The sequence below is a fragment of the Copadichromis virginalis genome, linkage group LG20 (genome assembly GCF_057382275.1).
Source record: "Copadichromis virginalis isolate Kocher_CV1m ecotype Utaka linkage group LG20, C_Virginalis_male_GT1.1, whole genome shotgun sequence".
NCBI lineage: Eukaryota > Metazoa > Chordata > Actinopteri > Cichliformes > Cichlidae > Copadichromis > Copadichromis virginalis.
Window position 1 is genome coordinate 1980224 of NC_140637.1, and position 18190 is coordinate 1998413.

Genomic DNA, 18190 nt, shown 5'->3' on the forward strand with positions numbered 1-18190 from the left:
ATCGGCAACGCCTGCCTCGAGAGGGTTAAATGAGAAAACACTAACTAGTCAGACAGTGTTGATGATAAACAGTTATCAAGAACTACAAGCAATAAAACTCATTTTAATCAAATGGATTCCTTCTCTTTTCTTTAGATGCTGGAAACATAATGTGGCCCTGAAACGTTTTTATTTCCAATTATTCCCTGAATTCAGTTTCTGTGATGCTTTGTAAAAGATATGTTGTGTATGTAAAGTGTATGAAGTTTATGTGTTTGTGTCAGCATGCTGACACCAAATTCCTCATCCTCCCTAGAGCTGATTGCACATTTTATCCACTTTAATCCAAATGGAAATAGTATGGATTACCAAACCTGCAAGACAGAATCTCCAAACTGTGTTTCCCAAAGTTTAGAGGCAATGAGATAACAGGAAATGGTTATGCCTGAGAATGCATACATGTCTGATGGATCATCATAGCCTCAGACACACATACACATATGTGCATTCTCCCTCTCCCGCTTGCTCTCTCTCTTAGCGTGCACACAGGTACACACAGACACACACAGGTACACACAGACACACGCTAAATAGGATAGAAAGAATGAGCTAGGAGAGAGACCTAGGGAAAGATATTAGCTGCATCCCACCACCCCCTACCTGTCTCATCAAATATGATGTGGCCATATAAAGACAGTCTGCAGCAGCAGGACAGGACTGCTGAAGCAAAGACTTTTCACTGGCTGAAGTAATGGATAGGAGAGGGAGAGAGGCAGTAACACAGAAAGAGGGAGAGAGCCAGACAGGCTGTTAGAGCAAGAAAGTGTTAGTGAAACGCTGTGTGCACGAGTGAGAAAGAGGAAAAAGACAAGACTGAGAAAGAGGGGAGGATGCCACGTGGGGACGTAGAAAAAAAAAAGGAAGAGTGTAAGAGATGAGCGAGAACAGAGCAGTCTTAATAGCTGAGGGTAAAACCTGCAATCTACCATTCTTTCTGATCTCAGCCATCCTACGAGTCAAGCCAAGAAAGCTTTGAGGTGCTCCATGGATGTTAACCTCTATTCAGCCTCCACCCACAGTCCTCCCCTGCCTCATCCCCCTTTCCCTTCCAACCCACATTAAAGTGAGCACTTCAAACGTGCCGACATCAAGAGCATAATTAACAGCATTTAGGGTTATGTTTGCTTCATTAGGCCATTCAGAATATATGATAACCGTCAGAACAGACAGATGGGGATACAAAAGAACTGATTACAGTTCAAGATATGCATTTTCCTACGAGTATAAATGTGATCTTGCCAATCTCTCTTTTTTTTTTAAACAAAATATATACATAATAGGAAGGTAAGGAGGTAGGTTACTTAACTTCTTCTAAAAATAGGAATATGAAGAATGACATTAAACTTTGCTCTTACCTATTTGTAATCTAATAATGACATTCCTAAGGTTGAAACAACTGTTATTGCATTGCAGTTTTGTACAAACAACATCACTGCTAAGAAAATTGGCCACTTCAAAAAGCAAAATAGTTTCAGTTCAAGCTTCGTCTCTCTCACAGAGAGGCGTGTTTCATTGCTGAGTTCCATGTTTCAGGGAAAAAAAATCTTCAGTTCATATTTAAGGATCGCAGTCAGCATCTTACAAGAAGAACTATAAATATTTAATTGATGCGTCACATGATTACTGGATGGGTGGTTACTCGCTTGCTCTACTTAAAAAAAAATGAACTTCCTTGCAAAAGTTTCTACAGCAGTGTAAGTGAAGTTTTAAAAGCTCATTACTGTATAATATTTTGTATTAAAAATGTACTGCTAATAGTGATATTAGCCTGTTACATGACATTTTTACTGACATCAAGCGTTAAGACCATACTTGTATTTTACCTAAATTATATTTTTGTTGCTCAGTCAACAAGTTAAAAGGAGATGGGGGGGGGTGTCTTACAAATAGAATGACTGATTTATTATTGCTGAAACCTAACATGTTCTTGACCGAAATAAATAAATAAATTGTCCTCAAGAGTTATCAAATCTGATGTCAGTGGCAGGAGTGGTACTTGTCCTGCTCTATCAGCTAACTGTAAGTTCAAGGTCAACGACAGCATGAAATGGTGAACAGCTACAGGCAGAGCCTTCAACTCTCAGATCCCCCGTCAGTGGAAGATGAGGCTTAAAACCAAACTTTCTAATAAAGCTTATAGTTATAGCCGAGGGGCAACCTCCTGAGCTGAGTCCATGACCGATGGGTGACGTCACGGTGGCTGTTACATGTCCATTTTTCATACTGTCTATAGTTAGGCCTGGATCAGTTGACCCTGAACCATTACTTAGTGATGCTGCTTTGGGCTCAGGCGGCTGGAGGAGATGCCACGATGTACTGAGCTTTTGTTTTTCCTCCACTCACCTCTCTTAACTCACCAGGTGGTTATATGGCATCCATGGCATTATTGAATTGCCATTCACTGTTGTCTACTCTCGAGTTTCTGTGTTCCTCTTTTTCTCTCTTCCCTTTCCCTCCAGTAGTTTTTGCTTTCCATCATCACCAAATACTTACTCAAATGGGGCAGATTCACCTGATTGTTTGTTTTCTCTTAGTATTGTAAAGTCTTCATCTTACAGTACAAAACACCTTGAGGTAACTGTTGCTGTGAACTAGCACTACCTAAAAAATTCAGCTGACAATGGATGAATGAATAAATGGGGGCGGGTAGGTTTAAATACTTTTCGAACATGTAAATGGTATACAGAGATATTTGGGGCAAGTCACAACTCACTCTTTTTTTTCTGTTTACAATTTATTTTGTTGTCATTGTAGTTATATATTCATGTTCAAAATAAAACAATCGATCAATCAGAAAACCATGAGATGGAGGAGTGGCATTTCCTTTGGCACTGTTTCTAAATTTAAAGATTTAAATTTAAAAATGAAAAAAAAATGCTAAAACAATTTGTCAAACTTACCCAGGATGCCTTTCCAAGTAAACTCTATGTGTGGAAAGCTGGTAGTATTTGGAGTGACAGCAGCTTAGAAAACTATAGCAAATGTTATACATGGTTTAGGAACAGCTCACAACGACTGACAAACGACCTATTTTGTTGTTAAAGTATAAGAATATATTATACAAATCTGACATATTAGGGCAGACAGAACCAACACAGACAAAATATATTTTTTTAATCTAAAAACAACTGACTTTGTAGTTTATGCCAGTAATGTAACTAATAAGCTAATGAAAACCTAATGTCACACAGCCACAACACAAAGATGCATTCAGTGTATCTGAGGTTTTACAACTGTGGATTTCCTCTTGCAAAGCTAATATTTATCTTTAGTTGTTTATTGAATTGTTCATTTTATCTACTTTAAAATGCACCCTTGTCGGTGTGCATTGCAGCATATCGTGGAGATTTACTAATGTGGTTAATAGTGAAAATAGCTGTTGGCAGTGTGTTTTGTTCCCCATGCACATGCATGTATAACATTACTCTTGAAAACAACAAACAACGCTGACAAAAAGACCTTGTAGAACTTACAGAGCTTTTAATATCCACATCTGTTTTTAACATATGGACTTGAACATATGGAGCGCACGCAGACGTTCTCTGTTTTTATTAGTAAAACAATGTACAAAATATTAGTTCTATTGACAGTCGAAGTGACAGACAGTGATATATCAGATGAGAATAAATGCTAATAATCCCGGAAATGCTAAAGAAAACATGGGCTGTTGTCTTTTCAATGTGAGCTGGTGTCTGTACCAGAACTGTTTGTGTGGTCGACCAGACGTCACCCTGTCTGTGTGAATTTGTCGCCCAATACGACAGCGCTTAAGTGTCACAGGATGGTCAGTGTTTTAAAGCTCGCACACTCACACACACTCACAAAAAGGCACACATGGATGGTGTAAAAGATGGAAGTCGCATCAACACACTGCATGAATACGCAAAGATCATTTCTGACGATGAAACCAAAGAGTGAATCACATAGACTCTCATGTTAAAATGTCTCATGTAACTCATCCACCCAGATAACTGAGTTAGGAACATGGCTGCATTGACTGATGGGCATCCCAACACTGCCTGATTGACATAGGTGTAGCTGATGGACATCCACTGCTTCACATTAAACGTGACCAGTTCACTGTGTTTGCGCTGTCGGAGACTTTTGGGGAATTTTTAACAGATTATCTGATTAACGTGGCTTTCTGTCTGGTACACAATGTTCAGCAAGCCTGTACTTCGTTTTTAGAGAGTCATTCTAGTACACCAAAAACATGTATTGTGTCTTCTTTTGTGTTTTGGAGTTTGGGACAAAGATCTCAAGCCATATCACATAACATAAGAATAATGTAACAAATTGCCGTCTTTATTCAGTAAATTAGTAAATGGACTGGTACTTATCAGAATCAGAATCAGAATACTTTATTGATCCCTGGGGGAAATTATTTTTTGTTACAGTGCTCCATTATAAACCAACATAAACCAACATTAACTAGACAGACAATACGCTAACTAAGAATAGTACAATATATACATATATACATAAGTCACTCATTAATAAATAGCTGGAAAAGAAACGTGTAGTTGTAGCAGTAACCAGTGAGTTAAGTAGATGCATTGTACGTTATATAGCATCTTTTCAACACACACATTCAAATAGTACTTTTATATACTTAAGCACATTTATCTAACATTCACATGCACTCACTTCAATGGATGCACGTGGCAACTCGGGGTTCAGTATCTTAGACCAAGAATAACTCGGCATCTGGACAGGAGGAGGTGGGGATTGATCCACTGATTGGTAGACAACCCACCCCACCACGTGAGCCACAGCCACTCCTAAAATATACTGCATTGTTTTTAAAAAGAACTTATGAATGTCCAATATATTACCCTCTTTTAATAACCACCTCAGCACTGCAAATACTATAGTGGGTTATTTATTAAGTTAGTTGAGAGGCATTGGTACTGATGAAAAGCCAGGTTCACGTCTCTGTTTCAGTACTCTGAAGTAGCAGATAATGATACATATTTCCTCAGTAATGGCTTTGACAGCTTCTGGAGGGCTTAGAAAGAAATTTTGTACTCAGATGTCAAAGCAAAGAGGCTTTATTGTTTTATACTATTCCTTGCCCAGAGAATAAATAGTTTATGACTCAGTAATGGTTTGTGGCAACATAAGTCCTTACATCTATTATAGTTAAATCATTCCAGGTATCACACATGCTGACTGCACAAAAGGAGCAGGCAGTAGCTCAATTAGACATAGTACTTAAAATATTCCTCTGCCCACTTCTTATCAGCCCACCTGTCTGCCTGAACTGCTCTCCCGTGTCAGGTCAAGGAAGCTGAGTGAGAAGCTGAAAGCACAGCAGCTGAGCCATGTTGGTGATCTATTATGAGGGAGGTTTAGAACTATACTCACAACCACTGACCCGGCAAGCTAAAGCACCTGTAATATTTTTAATTGACAGGACATGCTACCAAACTTATCATAATTAAAACCTTGCAGTTGAAACATACCTCATTTACCTGAAGCACTGCAAACTAGAATCATGATAGCGAAACTGATATAAAGGGCATGAAAAGAAAAATAAGATAAGGGAAAAAGATCCATTTGGTATATCATATCATATCTGAATTATCTGCACTCCCCAGATTACATCACTGCACTAATCTAACAATTACAAAACCATTCTTTCCTTTTCTGTTAATTTTTATTGTGCTCATGGAAAACTGATAGCAGAGGCTGAAATAAACACTGCTCTTGCTATCTATTAAGGAGCATGTGCTTATTTTATCTATGGTTGACATGCTGTATGCTCAGTGTTGGAGGAGTCAACCATAATCGAAATATAGCTACTGCCACTGTGAAATACATGCCAGCAGGGATAATTAAGTTACTATAATCAGCCATAAAGTAACTAGATATGCCAAGTGCTGTGTAAAAACGACCCCAGTGTTGAGTACCATGTCTGCTGTCCCGTTTATGTAACATTACAGGAGTGCTTCTTTATAACTCCCCTAATTACTGCAGAGTTGGTCCAAACAAAGTCTCCAAAAACATGTGAAAGAGGCACAAACAATAGCTGCAGTCTTTAACTCTTGGTTTCAATTCACTTCTTTGTTTTATCATGAGTTCTTACTACTGCTTGCTAGGAGGAAATGATTGTGTGGAGGTAATCGAAAGAAAAAAATCATTGTTGTGAATGGCCGAATATATTTCGAGTGACAACATTCTTGCCTCATAATAAGTCGTATGATAATAATTACAGTATACACAATTACATCACCTGCAAAGCCTGTCAGCATGTTGGCATTCAGACCCATTACTACTCAGCAGTCCCTTCTACATTATTGTATAGGCTGAAGCACAGCCATTTTTTAACTGAGCCTTAGTTTTGATGTAACCTATATAGTTTTCTGACTGCATCTGCACATGCAAACAGAAATTTAAACATCTGGCACAAGTACTCAAATCTTCATTTGTGGTACTTCATGCTTCAGTAGGTGTCTGCATTACCACATTTTGCTATAAGAGCTACAAAATAATCCCAGATATGCTGTCCCAACATAATACTGTAAAGTGATCATTTGCAAGTTGATCCCCAAAATCTTTATTTTGCTACTTTTCTCCTATTGCCACACTTTGCAGTAGTATTTTATGTTGTGATTGAGCGTGACCATAAGTTAGGCAGGGAGCTGTAAATGTATGGCTTTTCCATTAAAGATAAGAGCCACAGAGAGACAGAGGGAACCAGAATAGTGCATGTCCTTGATTTACCGGCATCGATCCCTATCTCCTCTCTAGCCTCTTTCATTTGCCATGGGTAAGAGTGTTTCAGTGTGTGTGTGTGTGTGTGTGTGTTGCACATGTGTGTATAAGTGTATGAGTATATGAGTGTGTTGGGGGAGGCCCTATGGCTATGCAGAGCTCAGGCAGAGATAAGGTTATCAGAACACACCTAACTGATATGATTGGCAAGGTGACAGGAGGCCACTGTGAGCCCTTAGGGGTTGAATTGCCACAAATGTACACACACATAAACACACACACATCGACCGACCTTAAAATAAGTTTAATCTGTTGTTTATCCCCGTCACAAATGGAGGGAATATCTGCATGAAACACCACAGAGATGTCAAACAGCCATCGTAGACTTCAAAAGACACCGCTTATTATTTTCAGCTAGTGAGCTATCGCTTTTGATAACAACAATCCCAAGAGACGAAGACATAGAAGGGGGAAGGATAGCGAAGGAAATAAGGTAAGAAAGGAAAGAGTCGGAGAAAGAAAGAATAAAAACTTAGGTTGACAGAGCAGGGTTGCCGCTGCCTCTGTGATATAGTTAAACCTGAGCGGTGAAAAAGTGTGCAGACAGATAGTGACACAGAGATGGCTCTGTGAAGTAACACTGGGCGGAGAAATACAGGGAAAACGACAAGATGGAGGAAGGGATGTGGAGGGAAAGAGACAGGGAGAAGGTGATAGATAGGCCTTAGATACTTGATAGACTCAAAGACTGATGGGTGCACACTACCAGAGGCGGGCAGGAAAACATACAGCTGGTCGGAGGGTGAGGCACAACAGACAAACACAAAGTTCACTCCCCCACTGAGTTTCCTGCTGAGTTCTTCTCAAGTTGAGAAGAAAACACTGTATGGAAGAGAAGAGAAGAGAAGAGAAGAGAAGAGAAGAGAAGAGAAGAGAAGAGAAGAGAAGAGAAGAGAAGAGACTGATGCTAAGTCAACTGATATCAATTTGTCAGTGATTGCTGAAAAAGCTTCACTATAATTCACTATAATGTTGCACAGTAAAATATGAAATCAAATAAGTACACTTTACTGTTCTTACTACTCTATCTCCACCTTATTTCCTCATCCTTTATTTCCTATCTCAATCTAAATCGTATTTCCACCCCCTTTAACCCAGCCGTGGTCTCTGCTGCTAGTAAAACACATGCCTGATAAATGGCCCCACATATCCATCCCTTCACGTTATCAGCATACAGAGGAAAAATGAGTTGCGCAGGAGTGGGAGGAGAGATGGCACAGAAGGAGAGGAGGAGGGAACTGTAAGGAAATAGAGGTTATGAGTGAACGATGATTGGGAAAATGGACCAGGGGATGGAAGAAGAGGAGAAAAAGTTAAGCAAATGAAGATGGTGAAGAGCAGGAAGGCGAATGAGCGAGGATGAGGACAGGCAGCTGAAAGGATAGTGATGAGATAGATACATAAAGCTAGAGAGGGCAGGGATAAAGTGGAGGGCAATGAGATGAAGGAAAAGAAGGAGAGATAAGTAATGTTAGGGGCAGAAAGAGGGAGGACGGCAAGATGGAGGGAGAGATGGATCGGTCCTACTTGAGTGGACCCCAAGAAACAGATGAATCTGCCTGATGCATGATGGGAGCCATCCAATAAGACAACCAATCACAGGCTTTGGTCTAAATGGGATAACCAATCATGGGGCTTGGCCACTATCATCATTCCCTATTTTAGATAAGCCGTGGCACATTGTGTCGATCTTTTATCCTGCAGCAAGAATCTGTGTGTGTGTGTGTGTGTGTGTGTGTGTGTGTGTGTGTGTGTGTGTGTGTGTGTGTGTGTACGTGCGTGCCTGTGGCTGTATTTTAATACCAATACATCATTCTTAGATATCATATATGTGCTATCCCTGGTGTGGCCGTGCATCACTTCTACTGCTGTGTTATTGCCACAGAGAAGCGCTGAACAGGCAAAACATAGTATTGGACTTATGTTTGCACTGTGCTGGATATGTCACGTGCCACGAAGCAAAACACAATATAGTGTTTGATGCACGCAATGCTAAAAACATCAACAACAAAAATAAAAGTCTGTCTTAACAAGCAACTTCATCTACACTCTAAAAAATGATTCATGGGGTTAGTAAGTAAAGCTTAAAATTAATAGCTTTTTCTGCATAAAAAATTAAGTTTGTTGCATGTACACATTGTAATCAGTTGATAACTTAATTTAATGAGTTGGTTGAAATGAAAATAAAGAAAACAGTCTTAGCTCAGTAATATATCGATTTTGAACAGACATTTCTGTGTTAACTTAACATGAAAGTGTATTCAGTTAATACAACTTAAAAATCTCGTAAGCGTCCTTTAAAAGCTGAGTACAAGGCTGACTTGCCCGGACATGTTGTGCTCTCAGACCACTGATCGAAAGAAACGGAGGCAAAGAGAGAAAGCAGAGAAGCGGCATTTTGTACGGAACATTATCAAACGTTAAAGCTTTGTGGTGAGTACAATTTTTTGCCTTGTTTTATTCACAGCAGCTAATAACTCTAACTTTAACTCTATCAACACGCACTGCAAGAAATCCTTTTTACACAACACTAAACTCTTCCTCGGCGAGTGGTGGTGATAAGCTAGTAACGTTACACTTCTGGCTAACTTGTGAAGTAATTCAACCGTAACATTAGTCTTTGTTAAGTTTTGTTTTACGGTGGCAGCCAAATGGTGTTAATTGACACTGAGCTTCTGTAGCAGTAGTTTTAACTCTGCAAAGACAGGGTAATACACGTTTTTCTTCTTTCTACTTTGAAATCGTTGCAGCGTTGATGAAGGTTTGACCAGCAAAAGGCTGGGCCATTTTACATTCATGACTAAACAAATGTAGGTTACTGAGTATACATTCGGTTTAACATCGATGCATTTTGATGTTTAAGTCCTAGAGTTATTTTTATGTGAGATTGAAGTTTGTTAATTGAGCCCTAGCTGAAGAACAGCCTGTGTCAAAGTTCAGTCAAAAAACGCGGGCGAGGAAGCGAACGCCATGTTGTAGAAACGCCACAGGAAAGATCTTAAGTAACATTCATAAACTAGTTGTTTTAATGACATTACATTGAGTGTGCATTAGCACATAAAATATAATTTTGCTCTTTTGGGTGTTAACTGCAGATACATAAGCGCAGTTGTATCACTTAAGAAAAAATATCTTTGATTTGGAAACATAACATAACATTCTCCATTCGCAGGCAGGAAGTTGTCAATCAAGCACCAAAAATCAATGACCTGAAAGAAAGATGGCCTGCTCTTTTTGATGCAGTTCAGGTAAATATTTTTCCATAAGATAATTTGCAGTATGTATTCTTTTAAAGTAAATTGTATACATTAACATGTTGTGCCTATTTGTGCCTTTTTTTTATACAGATAAACCAAGAATTCAGAAGGATCACCACTGTTAACCTGGAGACAACATTCATGGCAAAGCTAGACCAGTACTCTCAGAAAATAATGTCCTTGCTGTCCTCAAGAGGAGGGGCTGCAAAAATGCGCATTCGGCGCATCCAGAACATGCTGCTAGAGGTATGAATGAATGAAATGTAGTTTATTTCAAATAGGATAATCCACTTTTTTTTCCAATAGGTGATATTGAGTCTTAAAAGGTAGCTGTTTACAACTCAACTATGTCAAATTATTGTTTAGAGCTTGAGGCACAAATATCAATTAAAACTATAAATACTTAATAATAAAACAAATTATAGGTGATGTGGATCATGATTGGCAGAGTAATTTGCAAGATTTTGCAGTTTTTCTATTTGTTACCTGGATTTTTCAAGTTCATGAATTGATAATTTCAGAGAAATGGCTCTTTGAAATGATCAATTCATTATTTTGATTATCACTGGAAATCTATAATTGGTACAGTTCAGGCCATATAAAGTCAATCCTTTTTTTTTTTTTTTTTGGATGTAATTATCAAAAACCCATCCTCCTCGAAGAGCAGTTCGACATTCTTTTTCTTATTCACAGGACGATTCTGTGGAGAGAAGGCGAGAGGTCGCTATCCGTGGCTTAGTGGTGTATCTCAGGGAAAAGGAGGAGGATCTCTTCAAAGAGCAGGTAAATCAGACATGACTATACTTTGTATTAGAGGTACGATCTAATCTATTATTAATTGATTTCTAAATTAATCGGCAACTATTTTGATAATTGATTGATCGGTTTAAGTAATTATTTTAGAAAAAGAAGTCCAAATTCTCTGGTTTCAGCTTCATAAATGTGAATCGTTTCTGGTTTCTTTACTCCTCTATGACAGCAAACTGAATATGTTTGACATTTGAGGTCATCATATTGGGCTCTGAGAAACACTGACATTTTTCACCATTTTCTGACATTTTCTGGACCAAACAACTAATCAGATAATCGTCAAAGGAGCTTGCAAAGAGAACCTTCACAGACATAATCAGATAATCGAGAAAATTGTTAGTTGCAGCCCTATTTTGTGTTACTCTCATGTATAAGTATGATTACTTAAAACATTTATATTGATTCTGATCTACCAGGATGGTGGCGGCGATATTACCAATGAAGTGATGAAGATTGTAACCAGAGGTGCCACAACGTCTGATCCAGCCAGCGCAAGGATCATACTTGAAGGAACAGAAGTCCTAGCAGACCTGGATGTACCCAGAGCCTGTGCCTTGCTAATGGGGCTGATATATGCACTCAACCTCAGCTACCCAAAAGAACTGAAAAACACTTTTGAAAAACACTTTTGAAGTGTTTCAAAAGATATTCCTCGAGCTGGATGATCTGAAAGCCAGTCCTAAGGTAATGTCACTAAAAAGTAAACTGTTGTACTAAAAAATGTGAAGAGTGAGGCTATCCTCAAATTAAACGGGAAATGTTCCACTGTTGTTTGCAATGTGTTGTGTTACATACTTTACAGTAGGCAGTAGGTGTAAAGTTGAGCGTTGAGCATTAAGTACACCTAGTTAAAAATAATGCACTTTAAAAGGATAGCTCGGGTCTTTTGAAGTGAGGCTGTATGAGGTACATATGTATTGTGAGTGTATTACACACAGTAGATGGCAGTCAGTAAGCTCCACCTACGGAGAAGCAGACGGGGCCACCGGCACGCAAGATGAGCCTCCATCATAATAAAACTAATGTCAGTTTAAATGTACATTATATCAAGAATATGTTTACTGCTTTATTTTGCTATCAGACAGCCTTTTCTGTGAGGAAAGAGAAGTTCTACTGCTTGTTGTTTCAATCGCTCTGGCCCACCAGCGTCCATGGACAAAAACAGCAATTTTACCTGACAGCACACAGGAGTTGCTGGTCTCCTGCTGCCTTGATCAGTAAGTGTAATTGTGTTATTTGGTGACTTTGGTGTTAGTTCGGGTTAGTTCAGATTTACCAAAGTCACACAAACAAACTGAGCCTATCGTGCGTGTTGGTGGCAGGAATGTGCTGACTGCTGTCTACTGTGTGTAATACACTCACAATGTACTTCATACTTAAAAAAACCTAAACTATCACTTTAACACAAACAAACTTGAATCAGAGCATGACTGTCAAAATGTTCAGTCTTTTTGAGACAGATTTACAGGGGTGTTTTGTCATTTATTTTATGGAGGCAACAATTTTGTCTGCTATTGAAATGTCAATGAGTCTGGAATGGTGGACTGGTGTTCTAATAAACAGTTTGATCATAAAACTGGAATTTCAATGTGTAATTTATTGTATAATTGTAAGTTATAAGTTATTGTAAGTTATTAGTACTCAAAAAAATTAAGGTAACAATTTGCATGGATATTTCTGAGTAGAATAAAAGTAAAAAAATAAGTTTTAATAACTAAATGGAGTAATTTTTTAAACAATTAAAATTAAGTTGGTTCAACTTAATTAAGCTTGTAGAGGACAAAGCAAATCATGTTGTTTGTACGTAAGGAATAGAGTTTGCCTAACTAGAGAACTCTTGTGGCATTTACGCTATAGTGGCTAAGCTGAAGTAACTTAAAAAGATCCATGCAAATTGTTACCTTAATTTTTTTACGTTAAGCCAGCAGATCTTTTTTTAGAGTGTAGTCTCAAACTTCCCTCATGTGAAAAAATGTCTGTCACAAGGTTGAGATATTTCTCTTGTAGCAAATTCTGCTGAGTTTAACAAAGTTTTAGAAAACAAGCTTGCTGTCTGGAGTAAGACAGCGGCACTTAAGTTATTTCCAGTTTACTGCACCATGTTCTTTTGGGATGACTCGTTTACTTCTACACTCAAAAAAATAACTCTTTGAATGAACATAGAAAAATCATGGAAAGAATTTCCATGAAATTAAATTGCTTTATTTTAGCATTATGCAATTCTGTTGTTCCAACTTTATGTACTTGAGTTGGACTAACTGGATGAATTAATAATGAATCGACTGTTTGAGTTCGACTTAATTTAATTGAGTTGATCCAACCCATGCAAATTATGTTAGTGCGACAAAAATGCTTAATCGTAATAGAAATCCATTTATTAATGTGGAAATCCTTCCCATGATCATTTTAAGTTCATTCAAAGAGTTTTTTTTTTTTTTTTTTTTGGAGTGTTCAACAAAGTCTAGAGTCTGGTTAACATAAAATGTTAATGGATTTATAATAACTTCCACTCCACCAGGGTTGTAGTGAGGCTGGGGCCTGTCTCAGACGTGATGGGTGAGAGTCAGAGTACTGGACAGGTCACCAGTCTGTCACAGAGCGACAGACAAACATTTGCACTCATGTTCACAGATATTTTAGAAACATGACTTTTAACTGTGGCAGGAAACCAGAGTCCCCAGAGAGAACCCACTGCAAACTTGGCCAGATTGCAGATTTGAACCCAAGACCTTTTTGCTGTGAGGCGACAGTGCTAACCTCTGTGCCACTGAGCTGTCAGTCTAGACTAAAAAAATAGGGAAGCTACACTGAAAAAAAGGGACTGGCCATCTCTTGGATTTATGTAAGCATCTTGCATGCATTTAACACAATTGCCTCATGTTTTAAAGTTAAATGTAACTATATAGTGTAAAAACTACATGATATGCAGAAAGGGTGTATTAAATTGTTCATATCATGTTCAGGTGACGTAAGTCAATAAGATAGCAACGTTAAATCTCGTGAAACCACGCGTGATTTCATCTCGCGGGCTTTGGATCGTGGTTTAAAAAAGGCATCCATCTCAGTCAAGTCGAGCAGCCAACTCTACGTTTTTGGTATGTCTTGATTTTTTGAATTCATTTTTACCATAATTCAGCCAAATGTAGTTAAACGTCTAGAGTGTCGCCATGTAACATGCTAAAAAAGAGCCGTTAGCTTATTTGCTGTTTTATCTGTTATCAAAGAATTGGCGCTTTTTCATTTGAATTTGTCTTTGGCACAAGAGCCGTAATATCACATTAAACCTAATTACGAGGCACTCATAACATAATTTGGTTTTCTGTGTGAATAGATTTGTCAACTGACTCTTCAGTTACATTGTGTATTTACTGCACCGTGGTGTTAGTGAGATTTTGGACATTGAACAGCTTTAGCTAATATCATCAGCGGCATTATGCTAGCTTACATCCCTACCCCTCCTGCCCTCACCTGCTGTCCTTTTGTTTTTGTTTTTTTTGCTGCACATTGAGAGATGACCTCTATTCTGCATTTCACCAGGAGTCAGCTGATGGATTGTGGGTTCAAGGTGTTATGGTAAGAAAGTATATTCTATTTTCGTTTCTGTAACTTAATTATAATAGGTTTTTTATAATTATTAGGTGCATGCATACTCACCCTATTAATACAACTGAGAGATCCAAAATCTGCCATAGGTTTAACTTATACCTGTATGTATTGCCAGAAAGGTGATTACTGGACTCGCATTAATGCACACTTGAACTGGAATGAGGTTGTAACTTGTGGGTTGTTGGGTTGCAAATCAGAAACAAACATCTTTGGATTTTTTTTAATCCCATAAGATCTGGAAACACAGTTTTTATTCAACAAAACATTACTGATTAACCAAGCACAGTGCCTGCTGTTATTTCAAAATAATTTTATGTCATTTCAGATAAAATGCAGCATTCCAGTGCATCCCAACCATGCCTTTACAGTCAAGGTTTCTGACGGAGCTGAGTTTTTCTCTGACAGTCTGCTGAAAGTGTTTGCAAAGTGATCGGGGGAACAGGGCACAAAGCTAAAGGATGTAGCTGCCATAATGACAGTAAGAACTTTAAAATTCTTTAACTACAAAGTGTATTTGTATTGCATTAGGTCAGTAAAAGATTTTTATGCTACATCCATTGAAACAGTCAACTATTACCTGTGAGTAATGATTCCACTAAAAGGATGCCATAATTTTCGTCATGCATTTACTGGCCCACTGAGAAAAAATTACCTTTTTTTAAAAATAAATGTTCTGGAAACTATATATCCATAAAGTTGATGTCAAACAGGAACTTTTGATATTGCTTTGTAGATGCTGGTGTTGCATGTTGACTGGTTTAAAAAGTCAAGAGTTTTTGTCTGGGATCATTTTCTTCTGTGCTACTGAAAAGTTCACAAATCTCTGTTTTCTTTGTTATAATAGTCAAGGATGACATTAATGCTCGGAGTCCCTCATCAAAGTGCTCCGCATCTGTGTGAAAGACAATTGCAACATCTTGGTGCAGGAGTTCATGGTGAGTGTTTTATGAGTAGATTGTGGCTTTGCAACATTTAAAAATGCATTTAGTTATCCACTTGATCCTCATTGGACTGGTTAGGACCAGTAGTCCTCTTTAATAATTTGAAGTTCACATGAGGCCTGGTAGTGAACTCGGCCGCCGGCCCTTGAGGCCCCATCCCCACCCCTGTATTAGGGGTCACATCAGTGTGAAAAAACTTTAAATTTGTCATTAAAATGAACAAAGGAAAATCCCACCAATATTTATATTAGCTTTTGTTTGAAAAAATGACCAACTGACCAACAGCTAACCAAATTGTGGGGCTGAAAGTCTAAATTCTAACATCTTCTGAGTGACATAACCTGGATTTCTGATGGGCCGGTGTCTTTCTAACAAAAACTAATGTAAAGCATTTGAAATTATTATGTTTTTCACCCTCTCTTAGAAACTCTGTTAGACCATGAATGGCAGCATGGCAGGCCACTCTTTGGCTATAGCTATTTACTATGTTGCTTGCATTGGTTTAAATTACTCTAACATTAGAACTGGTAGATTCAAAAGAGATGAGTTTAAAAAGGAATCTTAAAGAAATGTTTTGTGTTTAACCAGGACTTGACTGAGGCCACTGCACAGATTGAGAAAACCACAATGAACATCTGTCTCCAGAGGATGCGGCAGGCAATGACTTTTCTGATGTTGTTCTTCAAGATCTGGATAACGTGACCTTTGCAGTAGCCATGCTGTTTGGACCTTTTTTATTCCTTCAACATAAGTTACCCATCACAACTCTGCTACACTTTTGAGGTGATTCAATGGGTGGTAATGGAGTTGGATGCAACTCAGCTCTCAAGAAAAGCTCACAACTAAGACAAAACTGCTCCTGCAACGAAGCTCACTGTTATGCATGTGAGGTGACCAGCTCTAGGTGAGAGGACATTTAAATCTCACACTTGTTCTGCTGCATTTTTGAAGCTCAATTCCAGGAACGGATCGCAGGGTTCATTTTTATATACTCTGCAACTGCCATGAGGACGAGCCGTTTTTTGTTGTTGTTTGTTTTTCCTTTTGCTCTGTACAAGTTCTGTTTGTCTGTTTGGCAGCATTTTTAAATTTCTCTTTGTATTTTTTCTTTCTTTTACTAGTGAAGAGATGTAGCGTGAACAGTTATACAGTCTAAATATCCCATATGGGTCGTGTGAAATGGTATTTTCAGTTTCATTCAGTTGAAGTAAAGAACGTTGAATATTTCTAAGTGTGCTGTTTTGAACCAAGATGTCACAGTATGATCAGTGCTGTAATTTTTGACAGTCACTGTATCAATGTTATTTTTGCGTCTCTTGAATAAAGGTTTTGACCTGCAAGTGCTAATTTCTTTAGTTATTGGGGTAAAATGGGTAGTGTTAATAGGAAGGTGTTTGCCAATTCAGTAACCTAATTTAATGTTAATGGAAACTAACATTACCTCAAATTGTTTAGTCATAATTGTTGTTTAACTGAATCTTGACGTTAGAGGCCTTAAATAGAATGTTTTGTATTGTTCTTTCCCAACATTTTTCAAAAGAAACAGTCCAATTTCTTTGCTGTGATTGATTCCAGAGAACACGGAAGAACTGACATTATTTAACTGTTGATTTATATAGATTCAGTAGAGGAGTAATGTCAGTTTAATTCTTTACCTACTGTCAATGCAGTGAAATTAGACATTTTGTTTTGAAAGGTTACTGGTGGATGCCAGCAACCATCTTGGAAGAGAACAATACAATCTGTTATAAGGCCTCCATTTGAAAATTGTGTATTTGATACTAGAATATAATAGCAAAATGTAATTTGAAGATAACATGTAGTATTTAAGTGACCAAGTAGTATTGGGTAAAAGTTATTGAATCGTGTTGGGATAACGTGAGAAAATTGTGAAGGATTAAAATATTCCAAGAGCTCAAATTACTTCATCAAAACATGTTTAAGTCACATTTTATCAACACAAATTGCACAAGTTTATTGAACATGAATAAATTGTGTTAATTTAACTCAATTGTTTAAGTTGCTGCCAAAGCAAAACATCTGTGTGCAACAAATGTCCACCATTGAATTAAGTAAATCCAACAACATATTTTTTTCAGTGTATGATTACAAGGCTTGATATAGAATTTCTGTACGTTTTTGTCCTTTACAGGTTAAACCACAATAAATAGCAAAGGCATACGTACAGCGGCGGTCCTAGCCTGTTTGGTGCCCTGGGGGAACACTCCCTCTGGCGAGGGAGGGAGATATATTAAGTATTGTACATTAACATAAAACTGTTGTTGGACCCATACTGAAACACACACACACACACACACACACATATGAAGAGAGAGAGAGTATGCATAGAATGCAAACAGCTACCTACCATTTTGTAAATGTAACAACCACCCAATTTCATTTTTTGAGTGTATAGTGTAATGCCGGGGTGTTATTTTCTTGTAGTGTGTAGTCCTGTGGTCATTAGACTTAAGAAATGGGAGAAACCAGTAGCTCTGGGGAGGCAGAATTGATTAATGTTAGCTAATTAAGCTCAGGATTAGATGTTGTTTATCACACCGCACTTTGGGAGATGCGGTGCACAGGTACCCATGACTTATTATCAAAGACTCAGTTTAGCCAGACATTGTAAGACACCAATACCGGAGCATCAATTGAAGAGGCAGCAGCAGAACACATTTCTTCTTTTGCAGTAGACTGCATGCATAGCAAAACAACACTTTCTCGTCCTGCCTGTCAGGGCGCAGGGAGCAAATACTT

At 38.1% G+C, this 18190-nt stretch overlaps 1 protein-coding gene and 1 long non-coding RNA gene across 4 annotated transcripts; both read left to right on the forward strand.

Moving 5' to 3' along the window:
• Positions 1–9136: 9136 nt before the first annotated feature.
• LOC146683940 (uncharacterized) lies at positions 9137–12374 on the forward strand (the record flags this gene model as incomplete). Its single annotated transcript, XM_085444594.1, has 5 exons — positions 9137–9249; positions 9989–10064; positions 10164–10319; positions 10767–10856; positions 11300–12374. Coding segments are annotated over 5 exons (651 nt in total), but the record flags the coding sequence as incomplete, so codon positions are not given.
• A 1322-nt stretch (positions 12375–13696) lies between these two features.
• Positions 13697–16770, forward strand: LOC146683941 (uncharacterized). 3 transcript variants are annotated; one of them, XR_014917243.1, is made up of 5 exons: positions 13697–13978; positions 14393–14456; positions 14815–14967; positions 15334–15424; positions 16019–16770. It is a non-coding gene; the product is annotated as an uncharacterized LOC146683941 (long non-coding RNA). The 3 variants fall into 3 exon arrangements; XR_014917244.1 differs by having other exon boundaries at positions 14421–14456; XR_014917242.1 differs by having other exon boundaries at positions 13697–14456.
• The last annotated feature ends 1420 nt before the right edge of the window (positions 16771–18190 follow it).